The sequence below is a fragment of the Ovis aries genome, chromosome 21 (assembly GCF_016772045.2).
Source record: "Ovis aries strain OAR_USU_Benz2616 breed Rambouillet chromosome 21, ARS-UI_Ramb_v3.0, whole genome shotgun sequence".
Classification (NCBI taxonomy): domain Eukaryota; kingdom Metazoa; phylum Chordata; class Mammalia; order Artiodactyla; family Bovidae; genus Ovis; species Ovis aries.
The window spans coordinates 5,676,639-5,699,270 of NC_056074.1; the positions used below are offsets into that span (position 1 = coordinate 5,676,639).

A 22,632-nucleotide genomic window follows, 5' to 3' on the forward strand; every position below is an offset into this window, starting at 1 on the left:
GAATGGTATTTCCTCTTAGGATGCCTTTGAACTTTGGAGACATAAAATGTGTAGCGAACGTGTAAGCCTTCTGTTTATAATAAAGGGATTTTTTTCCCTATAGATTTTAGAAATGCTGAAGCTTAGGACACAGTTCTGCTTCAGTGATGTTCCCTATCTGTGCTGCAGTTGAGTATCACCTAGACAGCCTTTTTTCTCTGGAGCCCTGTCTTTGCCTGCTAGTTAACCTACGTTCAGTTTCTGGTCTATTTATTTGTAGGACCCTTTTCCTTCCTTTAATCTGGGCACTGGTACTAGTGTATGAATCCTTTAAATAACCCCTAGATTATTTAGCATTCTATCCCTTCTCTCTCACTTTTGTTTGTCTGTGGGGGTAATTCAGAACACTTGGCCCATCTACATACATCTCATATGCTAGGTTGGATTGGCTGTAGAATTTTCACTTTCCAGGCCGTGTCTTTTTTTGAATCACAACACTCCATAAAGTATAAACTATAATATTTTCCTAAGCAATTTTGGTTCATTTACCTTATTAAGTCTCTTATTTCTGTCATCACCATTTTATAGAAGAGTAAACTGAGGCATTAGTAGGCAAGTGATGTGGGCAAGAAAACAGGTTTTCTAACTAATTAAATGTTGCTCTTTCCAGTACATTGTAATGTGCCATTAATTTTAACCTTATTTCATCTATAAGGAAAGCTTGAGAAGGGAGGAGGCTATTATAGTGCTGTGTAAAAAGTCATTTGCTTCTTTCTTCTCTAACCTCATGATAATTTTCTTCTTTCTGACCATGCCAAAAGGAATTTCTCTTCAACTCTCTAGTAATTTCCTAACTCTTTGGTATAAGCTCTGAGTCAGTTGACTACTCATTAGTGCACCATTGTAGGCAGATTATTAAATGGTGATTATTATCTTCCTGCGTTTTTGTCCCATGAAGTTGTTACCAACAGTTTTGCTATTGGATTGAAACACTATGTCTTGAATCTGTGGACTGTGAAAAATGTTAACTGGTTAAAAGCCTTTTCATGGGCTTTTATCTTAGGTTGAGTATCAGTGAAGTATACAAAATATATAACAGGTGTGGAGCTATAGGAGAGGCGAAAGATTAGAAAATATATAATACAGCATTTCCCCCTTATCCATGGGGAATACTTCCCAAGACTTCCAGTGAATGCTTGAAATCAATGATGATATGCCCTGTATATACTATTTTTTCCTATACAAACACAGCTGTGATAAATTTTATCAATTAGGCACAGTTAAAGATTAGCAATAATTACTAATGTTACAATTGTAACAATATGTTATAATAAAAACTAAATGAATGTGATCCTCTTCTCTCTCACAGTATCTTATTGTACCAATTTAATGCCTCTCTCATCTTAACTAAACATGCGCTGTGGCCGGTCCCTTCTGCAGTCTGAGGTGTGACAGCAAAGTGCGCACAAAATTCTTGTTCCTTTCCCGTTTCTGGGATAGAAAACTCACTCTTACTGTGGATCTTAGCAACCTCAACATAGGAAATTTCTTTTCCTTATTAAGTCAAGAACTTCCACCTCTTCACTTAAAGGAGACACTTCACAGCTTCCTTTGGCACATCTGAATTGTTAGCATCACTACGGTTGTAGTTTGGGGCCATTATTAAATAAAACAGGGCAACTTGATCACAAATACTGCAATATCTCAGACTGTGGATCTGATAACCAAGCCAGTTACTAAGTGGCCAGTGGGTGGGATGTTTTGGACAGAGGGATGATTCACGTCCCAGGTGGGATGGAGCGGGGCAGTCAGAGATTTCATCACACTCAGAACAGCATGCTGTTTAAAACTTATAAACTGTTTATTTCTGGAATTTTCCACTGAATGTTTTCAGACCACAGGTAACTAAAGCTGCAGGTAGTGAAACAATGAGTAAGGGGGGATTACTATATTCAGGAGATGCTTAAATGAATAAATAAATTCATGTATTATTAAACACACGTGTGTGTATGTGTGTCAGTGTGTGTTGGTGTATTTCTAACTCTTGACTTATTAGGGTTATTTTATTTTGGCTTTTGAAAATTCTATTTCTTTACATTATTTCTCATGCTAAAACTGTGTATAATTAAGATTCTTTGTGCTTTTAAGACTTCCCGTTTAACTGAACATTTTATTGTCTATATGGTTGTCAAAGTGTGACCCTGTGTTTATGTAAGGAGAGGAACCAACTCCCCTTTATTGAGTGTATCTGAAAACCCCACTGACTGGTGTGACTCCGTAGGTGTGCACGTGGCCGCCCACCTGGTTAATGCCCTCAACTTCTCAGTGAACTACCGCGAGGATTTTGTCGAACTGAACGCAGCAAGATACCGAGAGGAGGTGGGTGGCCTCTGTCTTCTCATTTTCCTTTCACTTATCATGAGATGACTAATGAGGGTCTGTGATTTTCACAGAAAATTTGTACCTTGCTGCTCCTTTTGAGTGCTTTTAAAATGCACTTGTCAAGTTGAGTTTTATTCCTTTTCAACAGAAAATATATGTAATTACTATTTCACAGTCTCTCCTGCTGAACCTGAAAGTTCAAAGAGTGTCTACTTATTGCGCTCTGCGGTGTTCACATGGTTGCCACTCAGGCCTGCCTTCTGCCTCCCAACAGTTTTGTCAAATTCCCATCACTCAGTGGAGACTGTTGGGTAAAAACACAACAGGGTAAAAATCCTTCAGGAACTCATAATGTGCTTGAGGAGGAAAAGGGCAGAAAAGAAAGTTGACTGTTTGATGATCCTAGACCATCAGTTGATTTTACTTAAAAATATTATTGAGTTTTAATGCTTTACTTTGTTTTTTTTTTGTTTTGTTTTGTTTTGTTTTGTTTTGTAATCCTTATAATAGGTGACCTTGGGCTGGATTCTGTAGGGGGCAATATCTAACTTAGAGGTGCTCTTCTCCATGTGGAGCTGCCCATAAAGTGGAATTGTATGTGCAGGGAGCCCAGCTGGACCAAGAAACAGAACATGCACAGCCTTAGTTAAGTCTCTGTTGCTTGACACCCTCATGGTGTCCTCAGGCTGCCTTTGGTTCCCAAAGCCAAGACTGCATCAACACCAAAATGTTCAGGGTCCCGTGGGATCAGAACCCTGCCCTGTTCTGCTCAGTTTGGTAGTGACTTAATAGATTGTTCTCCTCACTCCATCTTCCCCTTATATATCACCAGAGTTCTCTAGATTTGTACCACTGTGATCATGTGCTCGACCTCTCTCCCAAGACAAATCAAAGGCCAAAGTAATGACAAACAAACGGGGAGATAAATCATTAAACCAAAATAACAAGTAGCCCTAGATTAATCCCTTAACTATGCTAGTATCTTTTAACATACCGGTGTGATTTCGTTGACCTGGGTTAGAGGGAGCCCCTAATATTTTTCACTGCTGAGCAATCTGTATGCAGGTCAGTTTCACTCCTGAGAAATCTGTATGCAGATCAACAAGCAATAGTTAGAACCGGGCATGGAACAACAGACTGGTTCCAAATTGGGAAAGGAGTACATCAAGGCTGTATATTGTCACCTTGCTTATTTAACTTATATGCAGAGTACCTCATGCGAAATGCCAGACTGATTGAAGCACAGGCTGGAATCAAGACTGTCAGGAGAAACATCAATAACTTCAGATATGCAGATGACACCACCCTTGTGGCAGAAAGCGAAGAGAACTAAAGAGCATCTGGATGAAAGTGAAAGAGGAGAGTGAAAAAACTCTTCAGCATTCAAAAAATGAAGATCATGGCATCTGGTCCCATCACTTCATGGCAAATAGATGGGGAAGCAATGGGAACAGTGTCAGACTTTATTTTCTTGGGCTGCAAAATCACTGCAGATGGTGACTGCAGCCATGAAATTAAAAATGCTTGCTCCTTGGAAGAAAAGTTATGACAAATCTAGACAGCATATTCAAAAGTAGAGACATTACTTTACCGACATAGGTCTATATCGTCAAAGCTATGGTTTTTCCAGTAGTCATGTATGGCTGTGAGAGTTGGACCATAAAGAAAGCTGAGCGCTGAAGAACTGATGCTTTTGAACTGTGGTGTTAGAGAAGACTCTTGAGAGTTTCTTGGACTGCAAGGAGATCCAACCAGTCCATCCTAAAGGAAATCAGTCCTGAATATTCATTCGAAGGACTGATGCTGAAGCTGAAGCTCCAATAACTTGGCCACCTGGTGTGAAGAACTGACTCATTGGAATAGACCCTGAAGCTGAGAAAGATTAAAGGCAGGAGGAGAAGGGGATGGCAGAGGATGAGATGGTTGGATGGCATCACCAACTCAATGGACATGAGTTTGAGCAAGCTCTGGGAGTTAGTGATGGACAGAGAAGCCTGGTGTGCTGCAGACCATGGGGTCTCAAAGAATCAGACACTACTGAGTGGCTGAACTAATATTTTTAAAAAGTTCACCATGTGATTGTAGAGTATGTGCTATGCTTAGTTGCTCAGTCATGTCCAACTCTTTGTAACTCCATGGACTGTAGCCCACCAAGCTCCTCTGTCCTTGGGGAGTCTCCAGGCAAGTATAGTGGAGTGGATTGCCATGCCCTCCTTCAGGGGATCTTCCCAACCCAGGGGTCAAACACAGGTCTCCTGCTTTGCAGGAGTATATTCGACATCAAGAACCATGAAGAAGTCCAGCTCCTTAGCATGCCAGTGGAAGCTCCGCATGTAATGATTTCATCCCAGAGAGAGCCCCCCACCTCTCCCTATCTCCCGTTACTTGCCCTGATCGTATGGGGTTACTGGTATCTTACTACTGCTATCAAAATTCTTTTTTAATCTTTTCCTTCTTTGCTTCTCTCTTCTGCTTTATAATTCACATGTCTTCAATAACTGTAATGATTTAATCATTTTATTTTAATATACTTTTTATTAAGATGCCGGTATTCTAGTCATTTTAGGATTTCTAGGTATTAAATTTATTTCACTTTAGGAGAAATAGAGGCTTAATGTAAAATATTTTAGAACTCCCAAGCAAGTGAAAATTGAAAGCTTTTCTTCCAAAAGTAGCCACAGGTAATGATTCTATGTTTTCTTATTTTGAGTGATATTTTATGATATATATTCTTTAGCAATAGCAATTGGTAAATATATGTATTGTGACTTACAGTATCATAAAGTATACATCTACCTCATCTTCTTCATATGAATATACCATAATTTATTTTTAGTCTTTTTCTTATTCACGAGTGTAGAGCTGATTCCAGATTTTTGTCATAAACTGCATGCTAATAAATTTATTTTTTTGTACAGTTCTTCTAGGCAGATTTATAGAAGTAATTTTGGTTTCAAAGGTATATACATTTTTAGTTTTGTTGGACAAATTACTTTCCAAAAAAACTTCACCAGTTGATATACTCTACCAATTTTATTGCAATGCTTATTTCTACATCTCACTCATTAAAAAAAAAATACTGCTGATAAGATGGATGAAAAATAGTAATTCATTTTAATTTATATTTTCCTTTTTTCCCCTTCTTTCCTCCCTTTCTTTGCTTCTTCAATCATGTCTTTCTCCCCCTCTTCTTTCTTTTAATAAATATTTTTGAGTGCTTAGTAGGTATCAGGCCATGTACTAGATTACGATGAGAAAATACACACACGTTCACATGGAGAGATAATACATATATAAACAACTGTATTCTTCTGTGACTTGTCTTTGGAAAGGATGGGTTTATGTTGTGCACCTTACTGTTCTTGCTATGTGCTTACACTGTTGTTTTTTCCACATCCCCAGTGACCCCTCCATTCTCCACTTTGCGATGGGTGGCACATTCATGATGGAATAGCTTGGTTGGCCTCATCTTGTCATCTGTGAAACAGTCTCTGCTCTTATACCGCATATTTCCTAGCAGTTTTATTCATCTTCTGAGGTTTCCTAGCTAATTATTCATATTTCTGGTATTACCACTTTGTCCAGTCCATCTTGTATTTTTCCTAGTTGTTTATGTATTAGGTTCCTCAAGATTATGGGCCTTCCTAGTGGTTCAGATGGTCAAGAATCTGCCTGTAATGCAGGAGACCTGGATTTGATCCCTGGGTTGGGAAGATCCCCTGAAGAAGGGAATGACTACACACTCCAGTATTCTTGCCTGGAAAATTCCATGGACAGAGGAACTTGGCGGGCTACAGTCCATGGGGTCACAAAGAGTCAGACACAACTGAGCAACTAACACTTTGAAACTCTTGATTAGCCTTTAGTTATATTTTTAACGCCATGTTTCTAACTAGAAACCATTGGACCTAAGCTTGATGAGGAGCTATTCTTGGGCAAATGGTCCTTATTCAGGGTCCCTGAAATTATTTAAATGGCTTCCTACTTTGTATATAGCTTGGTCTGACCACAGATTCAATGGGGGCATGAGAAAAGTAATTCATAAGTTGTATAATATTAGGCCCCTTTGGATAAAAAAAATTAATCCACATTCTATTGGGCATTGATATAAGATTTCCAGAAGACAGAAGGGAGTTGATTTCAGTCCATTATACCATGGTGATGTAGTTTAAAGGAAATATTACAGTAACAATATTAATGTATTTCTAATTAGAAGGAAACTATCTTCCTTAGTTGAATTTTATCACTACTTTTCACGGTAGCATTTGAAACATTTTAGTTCTCAGTATTCTTTGCATTGAATTTGCACAGCATAACCCCCCCCCCCCCCATATATTTTATTACTTTTGATTCTCACTGTTTTGACACGTGCTGGGTGCAGTTGGCAGTTGTGATAGACAGAGCATATATTAATGTTTCCACATTATACCTAAAAGTATTGAATCCCAAAATGATCAAAGGGTGGGCTTCAGGCCACTCCCACTAGCCTATTTGGCCATTAAGATGAAAGCTTGGAACTCTGATTTCTCATCCAATATTCTTCCCTTTTCAAATGGATAAATTTCTTGGAATTGGATTTTGTATGTATGATAATCTCCTCTTGGCTTCTCTGGTGGCTCAGACAGTAAAGAATCTGCCTGTAAATTAGGATAAATGAATTCAATCCCTGGGTTGGGAAGATCTCCTGGAGAAGGGAATAGCAACCCACTCCAGTATTCTTGCCTGGAGAATTCTATGGACAGAGGAGCCTAGCAGGCTAAAGTCCATGGGGTCGCAAAGAGTAGGAAATGACTGAGCAACTAACAGCACCACCACCATAATCTCCTCTAGCATTGTAAAGACATTATGAAACTTAATTGAAACGCTGTTATTTCCATTGGGAGGACAGTATCCTACATGCCTAACACATGGCTCTTATCGCTCACAGACTCCTTACAGAATTTTGTGTTGATCAGTGTTTTATTTTTCAGCCATTTTTTTTTTCCTTTTTCTTCAGGATCCTAGAAAACTGCTCTTCACAACTGGTAAGTTGTTAATCACTGCAGCTTCTATACCGTGTTTATATATATGCCAAAATACAGCATGGGAAATGTTCATGTCAAGCAACTGTTCAAGCATAAGGTTTCAATGAAACCAAAGGGCCAGGGCAAACCACCAGGGTTCAAAGGAATGAAGAGTAAAATTAAGCAAATGTATTTGCCTTTCACATATTCTTTCAATGGAAATTACATAATACTTAGTGGCTTAGGAGTGCCTGCCATGTGCCTGCTATTACAACAAGTACTATTGGAGATAATACAGAGGGAATAGGTTTCTGTTTTTGAAGTTTTGGAGAAAAAATACCAAGCACTCTGAGTATCAGTGTAGTTCTTAATATTTAGTAATTTAGTAGGATATTTTCTGATCTTAAAACAGAAGAGGAGAAACGGTCACTAAAATAAGTTATTTTTCTTGAAATGTGTCTCCGTTCTCATTTTTAATTTATTTTCCCTTCTTAAACATGTTGTCCATAAAATCTCAGTCTAGACTATTAATCTGTTAAAGTGCATTTGAACATCTCAAAATTTGGCCCTGATGTTAGTGCAGTTCTAACTATTTTTTCTCTTTCTCAATCTTTCATTTATAATAATGAAAAGGAGACTGTATTTGGGGGATTTGGGGCACCTGTTTCAGAGACACGATGGTTGTGGATGGGAGATGGTCTGTCATAAAGTCGTGGCTGTACTACCTTATTAAGGATCAGAATTGCATACAGGACTGAGACATTGCTCTGTTAAATGCATTGTTTCTTTTTTGAATCAGTCTTATGATGAAAAATAATAATAATTCAGGTGTTTCTCCTCCCTCATGTCACAGCTACCTATTTATAATATATATTTTCTGCCTATATATTGTGATACTTGCCATTTGCAAAGTATATATTTCACAGTTTCCCCTTAGGAACACAATTTAGTTTTGTTAACAACTTTGCTCATTGAAAACATGTTTTTATTGAAGTCTTAAGAATTGGATGAGAACAGAAGGGAAGAAAAGCAGAAAAATAAAACCTTATGTATGAATCAATGTATTTTTTTGGTTCATATGGATCAATTTAAGAGAAATAAATAAGAACTTTGTTTTAATATTCTTTTTACTGCATAGAATATAGTTGAAGCCTTAGAAATGCTTTAAAAAGTTTAGTTTATAAAAGTATAAAAATATCTCATATGACAAAGATATTACATTAAGAAACTTAGTAAAGTTAATGCTTATAAGTAGGTAATCTCTCCCTCTGCATGAAACACTGTCATCCTGTGTTCTTTCCCAGAAATTCCTAATGAGTGTGTTGGGCCAAGTGGAGATAATATTATACTTAAAAACACAAATTCCTGGATAGAGAGAGCAAATTGGGACCTGGCAGAGTGTTTTATTAACCTTCTCAGTACTGTTTTACCTTCAGTGAGCATCTGGTTATACTCCTGAGCATAACTTCTCACCACTACCTACCTTTTACCTCGTCTCTTACTCTCTTTTCTTCATCTGTTCAACTCTCACTCACCCTTTAAGTGTCAGTTGACATACCCCATTATGCACAGATGTCTCCCTAATTCCACTAAGCAGAGCTGATCTGTTCCTGGCCTGGGACCCTAAAGATACATGGTAAATACTATGAATAATTGGTTTCCTTCTGTATACTGTAGAGTAATTTATTACCTACATATATGGTGTTTTGCACTTGAAATCAGTTTCTTCACAGTGGAACAGGGCTACCCGCAGAGGATGCAGAGGAAACATTTTGTGGAGTTTCTCTCAATACAAGCAGAAGAATTGCCCCAGATTAGCGTGTTGGTATCACTTTGGTGGCCCAGTTCCATAAAATTTGATAAAAGAAATACTATACTTTTCATCAGGAGCCATTTATTTCCCAGGAACGCAGACCCAGTCCCCCTAAATATGATGTTAAAGCTCCTCTATGGTATTTTGACTCACTAAATAAATGTTAAAACCATTCCAATTAAGAACTTATAGAATACATTTAATAGATTGAACTATTCAAACATTTAAAAACACATGCTATGTATCTCCAAATTTGGTAGTACTTTGTATGATGAGGATAAAATGCCCAGTATCCAATTTCAATTAGAAAAACCCTCATAAACAAACACAGTCATGTCTCCAATTATCTTGGTATAAACAGGATGATGAATACAAGATGGTATATTTCTGACTACATCTGGGTAGGGATGAAATTAATCTTTCAGTTCATCTATAAATGGCAGTGTAGTGCAGTCATTCATTTTATGGGCTACTAATTAATCTAATATGCATAGATCGAAACCAGTAAGAGTAAACATAATAAGCATTTTTTCCCTAAGAAAACAAGCATAGATTTTGCTTTATAACTTGAAGACTGAGAGAGTTCACAATGTACTTCATTTTGCTAAGTGACTTTGCCCAGTGAACTCAGACTAGCCCAATACTTTCTAACCTGTGCTTCCTGATTCTTGGGATATGTGTGCTAATAGAGGCTAATTTATTGGGACTTGGCTGAGCTGTTATCCAAGGCTAGGTTAGGATGCTCTTTGATGTACCTCAAAAATACTCAATGTTTGGCTCTCTTTCAGCACTTAATACCCTGTGTTGCAATTGCCTGCTTATCGTGTCTCCCACACTGGACTGAGATTTATCTAACGGCATGATTCATTTTTACTCTAGCACTTGACAGTAAAATACAGATGCCCAGGAGGTAGTCCCTGAGTGGATAAAAGTCATTTTCTTGGCCTTTTTTAAAGGGAACATAATTGCTTTATAATGTTATGTTAGTTTTTGCAAAGGGTGTGGAGAAAAGGGAACCCTCTTGCACTGCTGGTGGGAATGTAAATCAGCCACAATGGTGGCTCAGATGATAAAGAATCTGCCTGCAGTGCGGGTGACCTGGGTTCGATCCCTGGGTTTGGGAAGATCCCCTGGAGGAGGGCATGGCTACCCACTCCAGTATTCTTGCTTGGAGAATTCCATGGACAGAGGAGCCTGGTGGGCTGCAGTCCATGGAGTCTCAGAGAGTCAGAAACAGCTGAGAGACTAACACTTTCATGGAGAGCAGTGTGGAGGTTCCCTAAAAACTAAAACTAGAGCTATCATATGACCCAGCAATCCCACTACTGGGCACGGTGGTGGTGGTGGTTTAGTTGCTAAGTCGTGTCCAACTCTTGCGACCCCGTGGACTGTAGCCTGCCAGGCTCCTCTGTCTGTGGGGATTCTTTAGGCAAGAACACTGGAGTGGGTTGCCAGTTCCTTCTCCAGGGGATCTTCCTGATCCAGGAACTGAGCCCAGGTCTCCTGCATTGCAGGCAAGATTCTTTACCAACTGAGCTATGAGGGAAGCCCACTACTAGGTATAGACCCTTAGTAAACCATAATTCAAAAAACGCATGTAAGAATTAAAGATTTTAAAATTAAAAAAATAAATAAATTAAAAAAAAAAAGATGCATGAGGGGAAGAATGTACACCTGTCGTTAATTCATGTTGATGTATGACAGAAATCAAACCAATTTTGTAAACCAAACAATCAATTAAAAATAAATAAATAATAAAAAGACATATGTACCCCAGTGTTCATTGCAGCACTATTTATAATAGCCAGCACATGGGAGTAACCTAAATGTTACATATGAATGGATAAAGAAGATGAAGTATATAATGTATACAATGGAATATTACTCAGCCTTAAAAATGAATGAAATTGGGTCATTTGTAGAAAAGTCATCTGTTTTTAAACTCTTCTACTTGTTACAGAGATATTTTCTGCAACATTTCAGATAATTGGTTGTCCAATGTCTGTTTAATTGCAGTAACAGAAAATCTTAGCTTTTTAAAACTGAAGTATAGTTGATTTTCAATGTTCTGTTAGTTTCAAGTGTGTAGCAAAGTGATTCAGTTACACATGAATATATATATGTGTGTATATATGTGTGTTTGTGTATATGGATATATATATATTCAGATTCTTTTCCATTATAGGTTATTATAAGATATTGAGTATAGTTCCCTGTGCTATGCAGTATGTCATTGCTGTTTACCAATTTTATATATAGTAATGTACATATATTAATCCCTAAATCCTAATTTCTCTCTCCCACTCTCTCCTCTCTGGTTTTTAAGTTACTCATCCCACCATTTTTTTGGACCACTGTGACTGTAATTTTTTTTCTTCTCATTGCTAATTATAAGTCAGTTTTTCTTCTTCATTGCTATGAAGTCTATTACTTTATAAATTGCAAACTGAAATTTTTGTACTTCTGGGAGAGAGAAAGGAAAAATGAATTCTTTTGAAAAGAAAGATAACTTCATAAATCTGAAAGAATATTAAAAAGCATTGGATTGATTCTCCTTAGTTTACAGATGAGATTCAGTGAGATTGGGGTTTGGCTTAAGGGACAGTAACAGGGCTATAATTCCAGGATATACACATATGCCCTAGGTTATTTGAGGCTTCTATTTCATCTTGATTTCAAATGGCTGAGGTCAACTATTTCACCCTAAGTCTTTCTAATATGTTTTCCATGATCTGGTCTAAAAGGAATGCTCGAGTTCAGTGTTTGGGGAATATCTGTTCAAATTTAAACTGGTTTCTTGACTTTAGTACCTCTCAGAAAATTTACATTAAGGTGCCCTGTGATTCTTCAAGGAATAGTTAGAGCATTTTTCATCACTGGAAATTAATACCTAAAAGAATTGATGTTCAAATAATACCCTTTGGAACTTATACCTCTCTTCTAAACATGCTCCATTTTTTCAGGTGTCCTGATGAAGTGATTTGCAGACATTATAAAACCAATTTTGGCACATTCAGGACTATATACAGGAAACCTTGTATGCAGACACAGTAGACATTCATGAAGCCTCAGTGAAATTACTTAAAGGCCTCTCCAACCACAGATTTCACATTATAGAGCCATCTGGGAGTCTATCATTTATTTATTCATTTAGACAGATATGGATTTTTTAAATTACTTGGAGCCAGAGAGAGGGACTTTCTCTCTTTTTTCTTCTTTAAATTTGAATTATAACTGAAGTACTCTAAATTATACATATGTAAAGTATGTTATTTGATCACTTTTGACATATGTATATACATAAGAAACCATGATCGAAATCAAGATAACAAATATGTCCATCATTCTAAAAATGTTCTGTGCTCTTTTGTAATGCATTCTGCTCTCTACCCCTCCTAGTTATGGATCCGCTTTCTACCACTAAAGAATGCTTTGAATTTTCTAGAATATTGTATAAAAGAAATCATAGAGCTTATATTCTTTCAGGGTTTTTTTTGGAGGGGGAGTCTGGTTTTTTCACTCAGACTAATAACTTTGTGGTTCATCTGTGTTCATATGTGTAGGTATATGTTATTTTTTAAAATTGCTGATTAATTTTTCAGGCACAATAAATAATTATCCATCCATCTGTTGATAGAGATTTAAATTGTTTATAGGCCTTGAGTATTAAAGTGGTTAATGAATATTTTTGAACAAGTTTGGGGTGGCTATGTTTGTGTTTTCGGGGGATAAGTATTTGGAAGAGGAAAGTCTTGGTCATTTTGTAGGCCTGCTGTTCTTTTTAAAGTGAAAAGTTAAAGTGAAGTCGCTCAGTCGTGTCCGACTCTTTGCAACCTCATGGACTGTAGCCTACCAGGCTCCTCAGTCCATGGAATTTTCCAGGCAAGAAACTGGAGTGTGTTGCCAAATCCTTCCATGTGAACTAGTGTTCTTTTCTTGCTCTTCTGTTACCCCTAGGAAGTAAAGCAATGGGAGAGACAATAGCAAAAGGAGTGCCCTATGGAAGAATTTAGAGGGGAGATGATTTGGATTGGGGCATCAGGGAAAGGCAAGTTTTGTTAGGCTTCCAAATCTGTGTACTGGGAAGAGTGAAAAGGAGGGTGTACTCAAGTATTAAGTTCCATAGACTGACTCCCTTATTTCTCATGTGGCCCTTTACAAGTGGAAACTTGTTTCTACTGTATTGGAATTTCCAACATTATTTTCCAACCATTCCATACCCTCTGTGATCCTGATGATGCATATCAGTTTTGCCCTGGTGTCACCCCCAGCTTGTTTGCTTCTGTTGATGGCTCTCCCTCCCTACTGGGCCTTCTGTTGCGTAGGTGCTTCCTTGTCAAGAAGAAGAGTAGGAAGATGTCTATAATTTTGGAGACAGAAGTGTTTTAATACCTTTTCTAGAAAGATTTGAGATGGACTTTCTTAGCTAGGTCATTTAGCACTTATTGTTGCTCCTGTGATTGTAGGGGTAAATTAAAGGTAAGTTATAGACTATTTTATTTGATAGCAATAAGATAATGAGAAATGAGACTATTGTGATTTTTCGCTCTTTGATATAGCATATCACCTGTTCATTTTGGATGTCCTCTGTGAGCTAACACTAGGTTTGTAGCAATCTATTACACCAGTATTAATTTTGTAAGATGGCATGTTTGCACGCTTTCTTTGTAAGAACAAGTGTTATGTAATATCAGAAACGCGGATTTTAAAATACTTTCTATTCTAAGGGGAATTATGTCTGAGAGTATCCGTAAAACATCAGCACTGTAACTTTTTTCTTCACATTCACCATGTTTCGTTCTACAGTTGAAGCTGTGGTTTTAGAAAGATTCAAGTTTTGCTTATTTTTTCTGGAAACTTTTTCTAGATAGCGAAGTCCAAAAGAAATCATTTGACATTGACTCTGATGGAGAAAACCAAAGCAGTTGGGATGTTGGATGTCAACTGTGTCCTGTTGCATTAGTTACTGATGTTTGCTGTGGTTATGTTCCTGTCAAAGTGTGCATGTGGTCACCATTCTGATCGGAATATTTGAAAACACTAAAAGGGACCTTTCTTGAAAGGTGGAAAAGATTCTACTTTGTCTTAAGTACCTTGAAACTAATGCTAATAAAAAAAAAAAGGTTTTTTTGACAGAGAACATGCAAGGAGATAGATGATTTCAATTAGGCTTCCCACAGAGCAGCCTAGTACTTTGGATTTTAAGGTAATAATTTTTTGTAGTTTTTTTTCTCAGTATGACTTAAGTTAAAATGTACTTATGTATATTTTTATAGTTCCTGGCCTGACAGGGGTCTGCATGGTACTGGTACTATTCTTGATGATTACAGCTTCAACATATGCAATACGGTGAGTGTCAGAGCCATTATTTTGATATTTCTTGGTCAGACTATTTAGATTTCCTTCAGATTATCTTCATTTTCATATGTAGAAAATGTCTTGATTAACCCAAATGCTTAGTCAATGCAGTATTCTGGTTCCTGTGTAACTAAGAGGGAAATAGAGACATTTCTATATATAATTTCCTGTTTTGGAAAAATCTTTCAGTCAAATATTCTGAATGATAAGGAATTGTGTATGAGGATGTTTCAAATGGAATAAAAGGAAGATGTGGCTTATTAAACATTAAAAAAAATATGCCTCAATAACTTAGAATAGGGCATTACTATGATGTATACCTGAAACTAATATAATATTACAAGAAAACTATACTTTAATTAATAAAAACAGAATAGGACTTACTTGCAAAAATGACCAAGGCCTTGAACTAAGTGATAGTTGGTAGAAAGCCCTGAAGAGGACTTTGCCATATGTGAGAACCTGCTAAGTAATAAAGATGCCACTACAAGCTTGTGAGGAATGGAAGGCTTAAGTGAATGAAATTCTAGCTCCATGACAAAGTTAACAGTGAAAAATTGTACCACTGAAGATTTGGAGGAAACTTTAAGTTATATTTATCAGTGCTCATAATGGACAAAGGGAAATATAGGGAATATTTAGCTATCTAAAAATATGAAAACTGAAACTCCTGAATGCCAGTATACATTATAAAGATTAAAAAGTAAGCATGTTACTGGGAACATTATTGCCCTCACGTGGAGCTGTGCATGCATGTTAAGCTGCTTCAGTCGTGTCTGACTCTGTGAGCCTGTGGACTGTTGCTCACCAGGCTCCTCTTCCGTTCTTCATGTGAGAATACTAGAGTGGGTTGCCATGCCCTCCTCCAGGGGATCTTCCTCACCCAGGGATCAAACCTGTGTCTCTTATGTCTCCTGCATTGACAGGTGGGTTCTTTACCAGTAGTGCCTCCTGGGAAGCCCTTCTATGGAACTAGTACATTCTTAAATTCGAATAGTTTACTTATAGCAGTTGAGAAATATGCTGTAGAAATGGGTAATTTCCATGAACAGGTAAGTCACAGAAGAATTGAAAGCAAGTAACGCACAAATGAAGTAATACCCAATTCCAAGATACTGGAGATATATATAGTTGAGTCTGGGTTTGCGGAGGCAGGCACTCCTTCACTGTGATTGGGTTCTTAATTGATAACCATGTTTTATAGAGCAATGGGTGATGTATATAAAGAAACCTTACAAAATGTGTGTCCTTTGACGTAATTCTACTTCTAGAAATTTAGATTAAAAAAGATCAGATCTATGCAAGAAGGTGAATGTTATAAGGGTGTTACTGATCTTGTTTGTGGTAGCAATCTGTGACTGAAGTAAATGTGACTGTATTGGTTATTGCCTAAACTAGGGGTTCTAAAAGGTTTCAGGGGTTGTTATCAGAATCATCTAAGCTTTTATCAGATAGCTTCCCTGAACATCCACTCAGATATATGAAATAAGTAACTGATACTCTTTTTACTTCTTTCGAATATTTTATAGGTTGTGTTTATTATACCCCTCCCTTTTTAGAATCTTGGTCCTCCCCTAGGCCAGTAACACAAGATGTTAAAGTTATATACTGTCTAGAAAATTATATAAAATTTTGATGAGCATTTATTTAATTTATCTCCACCTGAATTTCCTTTGAACTACTCTCAAAATACACATTAGGATAGAAACATTAGTTGTTTTTAAGTTGAGAATATTGATAAACAAAGGCAGCAGTAATACACAGTAGCAGATTGTTGCCTGCTCCTTCACCTTACATCATAATAATTTAAAAATAAACACCCAATTTTAATTTTTCCATGTATCTTTATTTGAAATACAAAGAATCTTCAAGATGATAAAGTGTTGTTTATAATTTTTGTCAGTTTTCTGCAATGGTATGCTAATATGTTGATATTAATAGATAAGTCTCAGATGAGCTCATATTTCAACTTTCAATAGTGACATGTATTTGAAAGGATGCATGCTTGTTTTATTGAGATGGAGTAGGAAGTGAAATTGAAATTAAGTTATTTGTTTTTTTCAGAGTTTCTAACTATGACATCTTCTGGTATACTCATAATCTCTTCTTTGTCTTCTACATGTTGCTGATGTTACATGTATCAGGGTAAGTTTAATAACTTTTAAAAATCATGTGTGCTTAAAAATGGGGTAATGACAGATGAGTCTATAGAAATTTTCATAGGAAATGGCAAAATTGTTTGGTTACTGGAATTGAGAGTAGCGTCAAGAGTGGGATGAATTGCTCTGTTTTAGACATAGCATGTTTTAATGAAACTAGCCTAAAAGTATATTAAAATGGAAAGACAAAATTACTTCTCCCACAATGTTGTAGATTTTAAAGCCTTCTATAATTATATCTTTTTTCTAATTTTTTTTTAAAAAATTTTAATTGGAAGGAATATATGCATACTATTAGAGTTATATCTTGATAAACTTTAAAAGAAAATGAGCAGGAAGTGAAGAACTTCAATATATCTAATGATTGAATTTTCAGAAATTCCTTCTGTCTTGCTGCTGCAGAGTTTGTAACAATGGAGTTACCAATTTTTAGTTTAAGAAGTCCTAGGGGCACTAGTATTCGCAGAGAAAGCCAAGGATTTACAAGGACCAAAGAAAAAAACATCTGTGAAAAACACCAGAAAATCACAGAGGGAAAAACAATAGCTTCCAAGTTGTTACAAACAATATACCCCAAATTCTGTGAAACGTATGTGGACCCAAGCAGTATACTCAAATGTATGGTGCTTAAAATAATTCATTAGGTTAGAGGATGTAAGTAATATGCTTTTTGTGTATGTACATGTCTGTATGGTTACCACAGTGGACCTGTGGTTTTAACACTCACACTAATATGATATAGTAGGCTATTGTTCGGCATTAGATTCACTTGGTTTAGTAGAAGGATACAGGACTGGAAACAGAATGTCAGCAGGATAATGTCAGATGCTTCTTCAGTGGGAGTCCCTCTAGATGTTCAGGAGCGGTTTTCCACCTTCTCTCCATTTCCTCCTATATAGTAACTCAGTTTTAAGGTGAGATTGTATGGGTAGACAAGGACTACTTTGCCTTGGGGAAGGCTCAAGCTCCACCGGAATCAATCTCTTGATAACGATCCAGCTTTCCTAAAGGGATGCTCTCAGTTGCTAGAACACGCTGCATCAGGAAGCTGAGTCAGCATCCTCCTCGTCCAGATGTGTTCCGTCGGTAACACACAATGCTGACTGGTAACACAGCTGTCCCTCCTTGTTTGTCTTAACCCGGAATGTTTCCAGGGAGACAGTATGTGGAGAAAAGTTCAGGCCTGCTGTTGATTTTTTCTTCAGAATGTTTTATAATATACTTTCTCAGTACAGTAAATCTTATCCATAAATGATATACTTATCTCAAGCTGCATGTTCAAAATGTTTTTCCTCCAATTTTGGAGGCCACTGGTTTAGATATCAGCATTTTATGGATCTCTGTCTCCCACGTCCTGGTTTACTGTCTCCCATGTCCTGGTTTAGTTTGTTCTGTATCAAGTTTCTAGAACATATAATTGTAGAGCATTAGACCCATGGACGGACGAGCCTGGTAGGCTGCAGTCCATGGGGTCACGAAGAGTTGGGCTCGACTAAGCGACTTCACTTTCACTTTTCACTTTCATGCATTGGAGAAGGCAATGGCAACCCACTCCAGTGTTCTTGCCTGGAGAATCCCAGGGACGGGGAAGCCTGGTGGGCTGCCGTCTATGGGGTTGCACAGAGTCGGACACGACTGAAGCAACTTAGCAGCAGCAGCAGCAGCAGCAGCAGCAGCAGCAGCAGCAGCAGCAGCAGCAGCAGCAGACATATGGCTGGTGGCTCAGACAGTAAAGAATCTGCCTGCAGTGCAAGAGACCCGGGTTTGATCACTGGGTTGGGAAGTTCCGCTGGAGAAGGGGATGGCAACCCACTCCAGCATTCGTGCCTGGAGAATCGCATAGATAGTGGAGTTGGCAGGCTGCAGTCCATGGGGTCACAAAGAGCGGGACACAACTGAGAACTAAAACACACACACAGACACACACACACAGCACATAATCCTGACTTCCAGCTAGCTGTGGCTGCCACACGGGGAAGAGGGCCACAGTCAGTGGAACCTCTGGGTTCTGTTCTTTTCCCTTGTGGGGCTGGCATATTCTGTAGCACCAAGAAAGCCCTTGGTAGAGAAAATCTGCTTAATATTCTGTTCTTTAAGTGGCTTGTTTGGTTGTCCAGGGCTATTATCATAAAAGTGGACTATGATTAAAGAAATGTGCTACTAATGGTAATGCTGCTGCTGCTGCTGCTAAGTCGCTTCAGTCGTGTCCGACTCTGTGTAACCCCATAGACAGCAGCCCACCAGGCTCCCCCGTCCCTGGGATTCTCCAGGCAAGAATACTGGAGTGGATTGCCATTGCCTTCTCCAATGCATGAAAGTGAGAATTGGAAGTGAAGTCGCTCAGTCGTGTCTGACTCATAGCGACCCCATGGACTGCAGCCCACCAGGCTCCTCCATCCATGGGATTTTCCAGGCGAGAGTACTGGAGTGGGGTGCCATTGCCTTCTCCGACTAATAGTAATACTAACTTAAAATACTTGCATAATGTTTACTATATGCCAAGCATAAATTCAAAATGATTTAGCTGCTGTATACTATTAAAGGATTATAGTTCTATAAGGATAAATAATACTATTAAACACCCTTTACATAAGAAAATAGGTTTAGGGAGAGTACGTAACTTGCTAAAGTTTGCCTAACTGATGTATTCTGCTTTCAGATCCAGGCATTCTGACTCAAAAGCCCATAGTGTTTTACTGTTTGTTTGTTTTTTTTAGAGAGTTCAATGCTTCTAAAAATTTGGTTTTAAGTTTTTTTTCCGAAACATATTCATTTTTAATTGAAGGAAAATTGCTTCCCAATATTGTGTTGGCCTCTGCCATTCATCAACATGAGTCAGCCGTAGGAATACATGTGTCCCCTCCGTCTTGATCCTCCCTCCAGCCACTCACCCCTTCCCACCCCTCTAGGTTGTTACGGAGTCCTGGTTTGAGTCCCCTGAGTCATACGGCACATTCCCGTCGGTTGTCTATTTTACACGTGGTAGTGAATACGCTTCCATGTTACTCTCTGCATTCGTCCCGCCACCTCCATCCCCTCACGACCGTATGTCTGTTCTCTATGTCTGCATCTCCATCGTTGCCCTGCAAATAGGTTCATAGGTACCATCTTTCTAGATTCCATATATATGTTTTTCTCTTCCTGACTTACTTCAGTCTATATAGTGGGGAACGCCTTTGAGTCAGTTCTAATGATGTGGATGAACACAGAGCCTATTATACAGGGTCTTAAGTTTTTATTTTTAAAGATTAATATCTTGATTTACCTGGGCTTGCTATCTCTAGCTATAACAGATTAGATAAAAATATAATAACTTGCTGGTAAAGTTATTTATGTATTTTTTTGCCTTTAAGCTGTACTAAATTAAAATTCTGAAGAGATGTGTTTCTTTGTATTTCAAACAGAGTCACTTTTCAAAGGTTCAAGAGTTTAAATAGACTTCTGAAATTTAGACAGTAATGAGTTCTTTCTCCATTATGGGGGGAAATACAATGTAGATTTAAATCTTGATTTTACTTTTGTGGAACAGGGGTCATAAACAGAAAGTGATTTTATTTTATATAAAGAAATAACCAAACACATCTACAGAATGACTTATGTATTCAATCTGTTATACCAACTGAATTAATTGTTCTTTGTATATTATAGATAAAAATAAAGAAAACAATTATTCTAATACTGAAATGTGTCATGCAACAAATATACAATACTCTAAGTATTCTGTAGTATGCATAGTTTATGAAGTTTAATTTTTAACTAAATAATTGAAAAATAAAATAGAATATATTTAAAGTGTACAAGCAAATTAATATACCTATCACATTACATAGTTACCTCTTTTTCTAGCATGAACACTTGAGATTTACTCTCAGCAAATTTCAAGTATACAATATGGTAGTATTAATTGTAGTCACTGTGCTAAACTCAAATCTGTCGAATTTACTCATCTTCTAACTAAAAGTTTGTAATTCTGTGGAGTTTAATTTTTAATAAAGCTACATAGATTATGCTTCTAGTATGGGGAAAAAACTACTACTGATAAATCTTACAGCTTTTTCAAAATGGAACATTTCTCAAAATGTTCTTTTTTATTGCAAAAGATCTATCTATAAATAAATCTACTGAAGCTATTATTTGTTCCATTGTTGAAGACTTAGATATATATTTTATTTATAAAATGCTCTGTTAATTTTACTCTCTAGCTTTTGGTTATACAAATAAAGTACAGCTATTCAAAACAAGCTTCTTGAATTTATACTGAAGTTTCTGGTTCAGTTCAGTTCAGTTCAGTCACTCAGTCATGTCTGACTCTTTGCGACCCCATGAATCACAGCACCCCAGGCTTCCCTGTCCATCACCAACTCCCGGAGTTCACTCAAACTCAACGTCCATTGAGTTGGTGATGCCCTCCAGCCATCTCATCCTCTGTCGTCCCCCTCTCCTCCTGCCCCCAATCCCTCCCAGCATCAGAGTCTTTTCAAATGAGTCAACTCTTCACATCAGGTGGCCAAAGTACTAGAGTTTCAGCTTTAGCATCATTCCTTCCAAAGAACACCCAGGGTTGATCTCCTTTAGAATGGATTTGTTGGATATCCTTGCAGTCCAAGGGACTCTCAAGAGTCTTCTCCAACATCACAGTTCAAAAGCATCAATTCTTCGGCACTCAGCTTTCTTCACAGTCCAACTCTGACATCCATACATGACTACTGGAAAAAGCATAGCCTTGACTAGAGAGACCTTTGTTGGCAAAGTAATGTCTCTGATTTTGAATATGCTATCTAGGTTGGTCATAACTTTCCTTCCAAGGAGTAAGTGTCTTTTAATTTCATGGCTGCAATCACCATCTGTAATGATTTTGGAGCCCCCCCCCAATAAAGTCTGACACCGTTTGCACTGTTTCCCCATCTATTTCCCATGAAGTGATGAGACCAGATACTATGATCTTCATTTTCTGAATGTTGAGCTTTAAGCCAACTTTTTCACTCTCCTCTTTCACTTTCCTCAAGAAGGTTTTTAGTTCTTCTTCACTTTCTGCCATAATGGTGGTGTCATCTGCATATCTGAGGTTATTATTTCTCCTGGCAATCTTGATTCCAGCTTGTGCTTCTTCCAGCCCAGCGTTTCTCATGATGTACTCTGCATATAAGTTAAATAAGCAGGGTGACAATATACAGCCTTGATGTACCATTTAGCATTCCCAAAATCAGTGTTAGTCCACATTCTCCTTAGCATTTGGTATTGCTTGATTTAGATCTTAGCCAGTCTAATAGGTGTGTAGCGCTGTCACGTTTTGCCGTTTCCTAAAGACACATGTAAATGAGCACCTCGTGTCCTATTTCCCATCATCTTTTTTGATGAGACTTCTGTTCAATCTTTTGTTTTGATTTGTTTTACTTATTTTTGAATTTTAAGGATTTATATTAAAAAGCAATGCCCTTGTAAAGAATGCAAGTCCTTTGTCAGGTATGTGGTTTGCAAATATTTCTCTCAGTCTATTATTTGTTTTTTTTCCCCTTTTAAGAGTATCTAGATTTGAACAGAAACTCACTATTTGTTGGTCATTTGCTTTTTCTCCATCAATGTGTTAAGTAAAATAATAGGGTATAGAAGAACAATGTAATATATAAGCTTTAGTTTCCAAGCATTGTTTATTATTTTGAAATTTAAAAAAAATCAATTGAAAGTGCTAAAGGCAATTTTAAATTACATATTTTCCAAGTGTAAACATACTTTATTTTCCAGAATTCTAGTAGTGCAGAAAATTGAAGTATCAACATAGGCTAGAAATCATAGACAGGTTTTTAATTCAACAGCGAAACTATTTGAAATTGTTGACTTTTATAATAAGGAGGAACAATTGGTTTATATAATTTTCTAAAGTCAATTTTATTTTTATAAAATCTCGTTTTGAAGAAAGTTCAAAAAATGATTTTGACCA

At 37.3% G+C, this 22,632-nt stretch overlaps 1 protein-coding gene across 3 annotated transcripts in view; it reads left to right on the top strand.

Annotated features, from left to right (window-relative positions):
• The window catches only part of NOX4 (NADPH oxidase 4), a 185,104-nt gene that overhangs the window by 39,528 nt on the left and 122,944 nt on the right, over positions 1 to 22,632 (top strand). For all 3 annotated transcript variants that reach the window (XM_060404224.1, XM_012101598.4, XM_027959403.3), the window contains 4 exons: positions 2,261 to 2,358; positions 7,358 to 7,385; positions 14,454 to 14,526; positions 16,600 to 16,680. In XM_060404224.1, the coding sequence (XP_060260207.1) occupies positions 2,261 to 2,358; positions 7,358 to 7,385; positions 14,454 to 14,526; positions 16,600 to 16,680 (280 nt within the window). The remainder of the gene's footprint in view (positions 1 to 2,260; positions 2,359 to 7,357; positions 7,386 to 14,453; positions 14,527 to 16,599; positions 16,681 to 22,632) is intronic.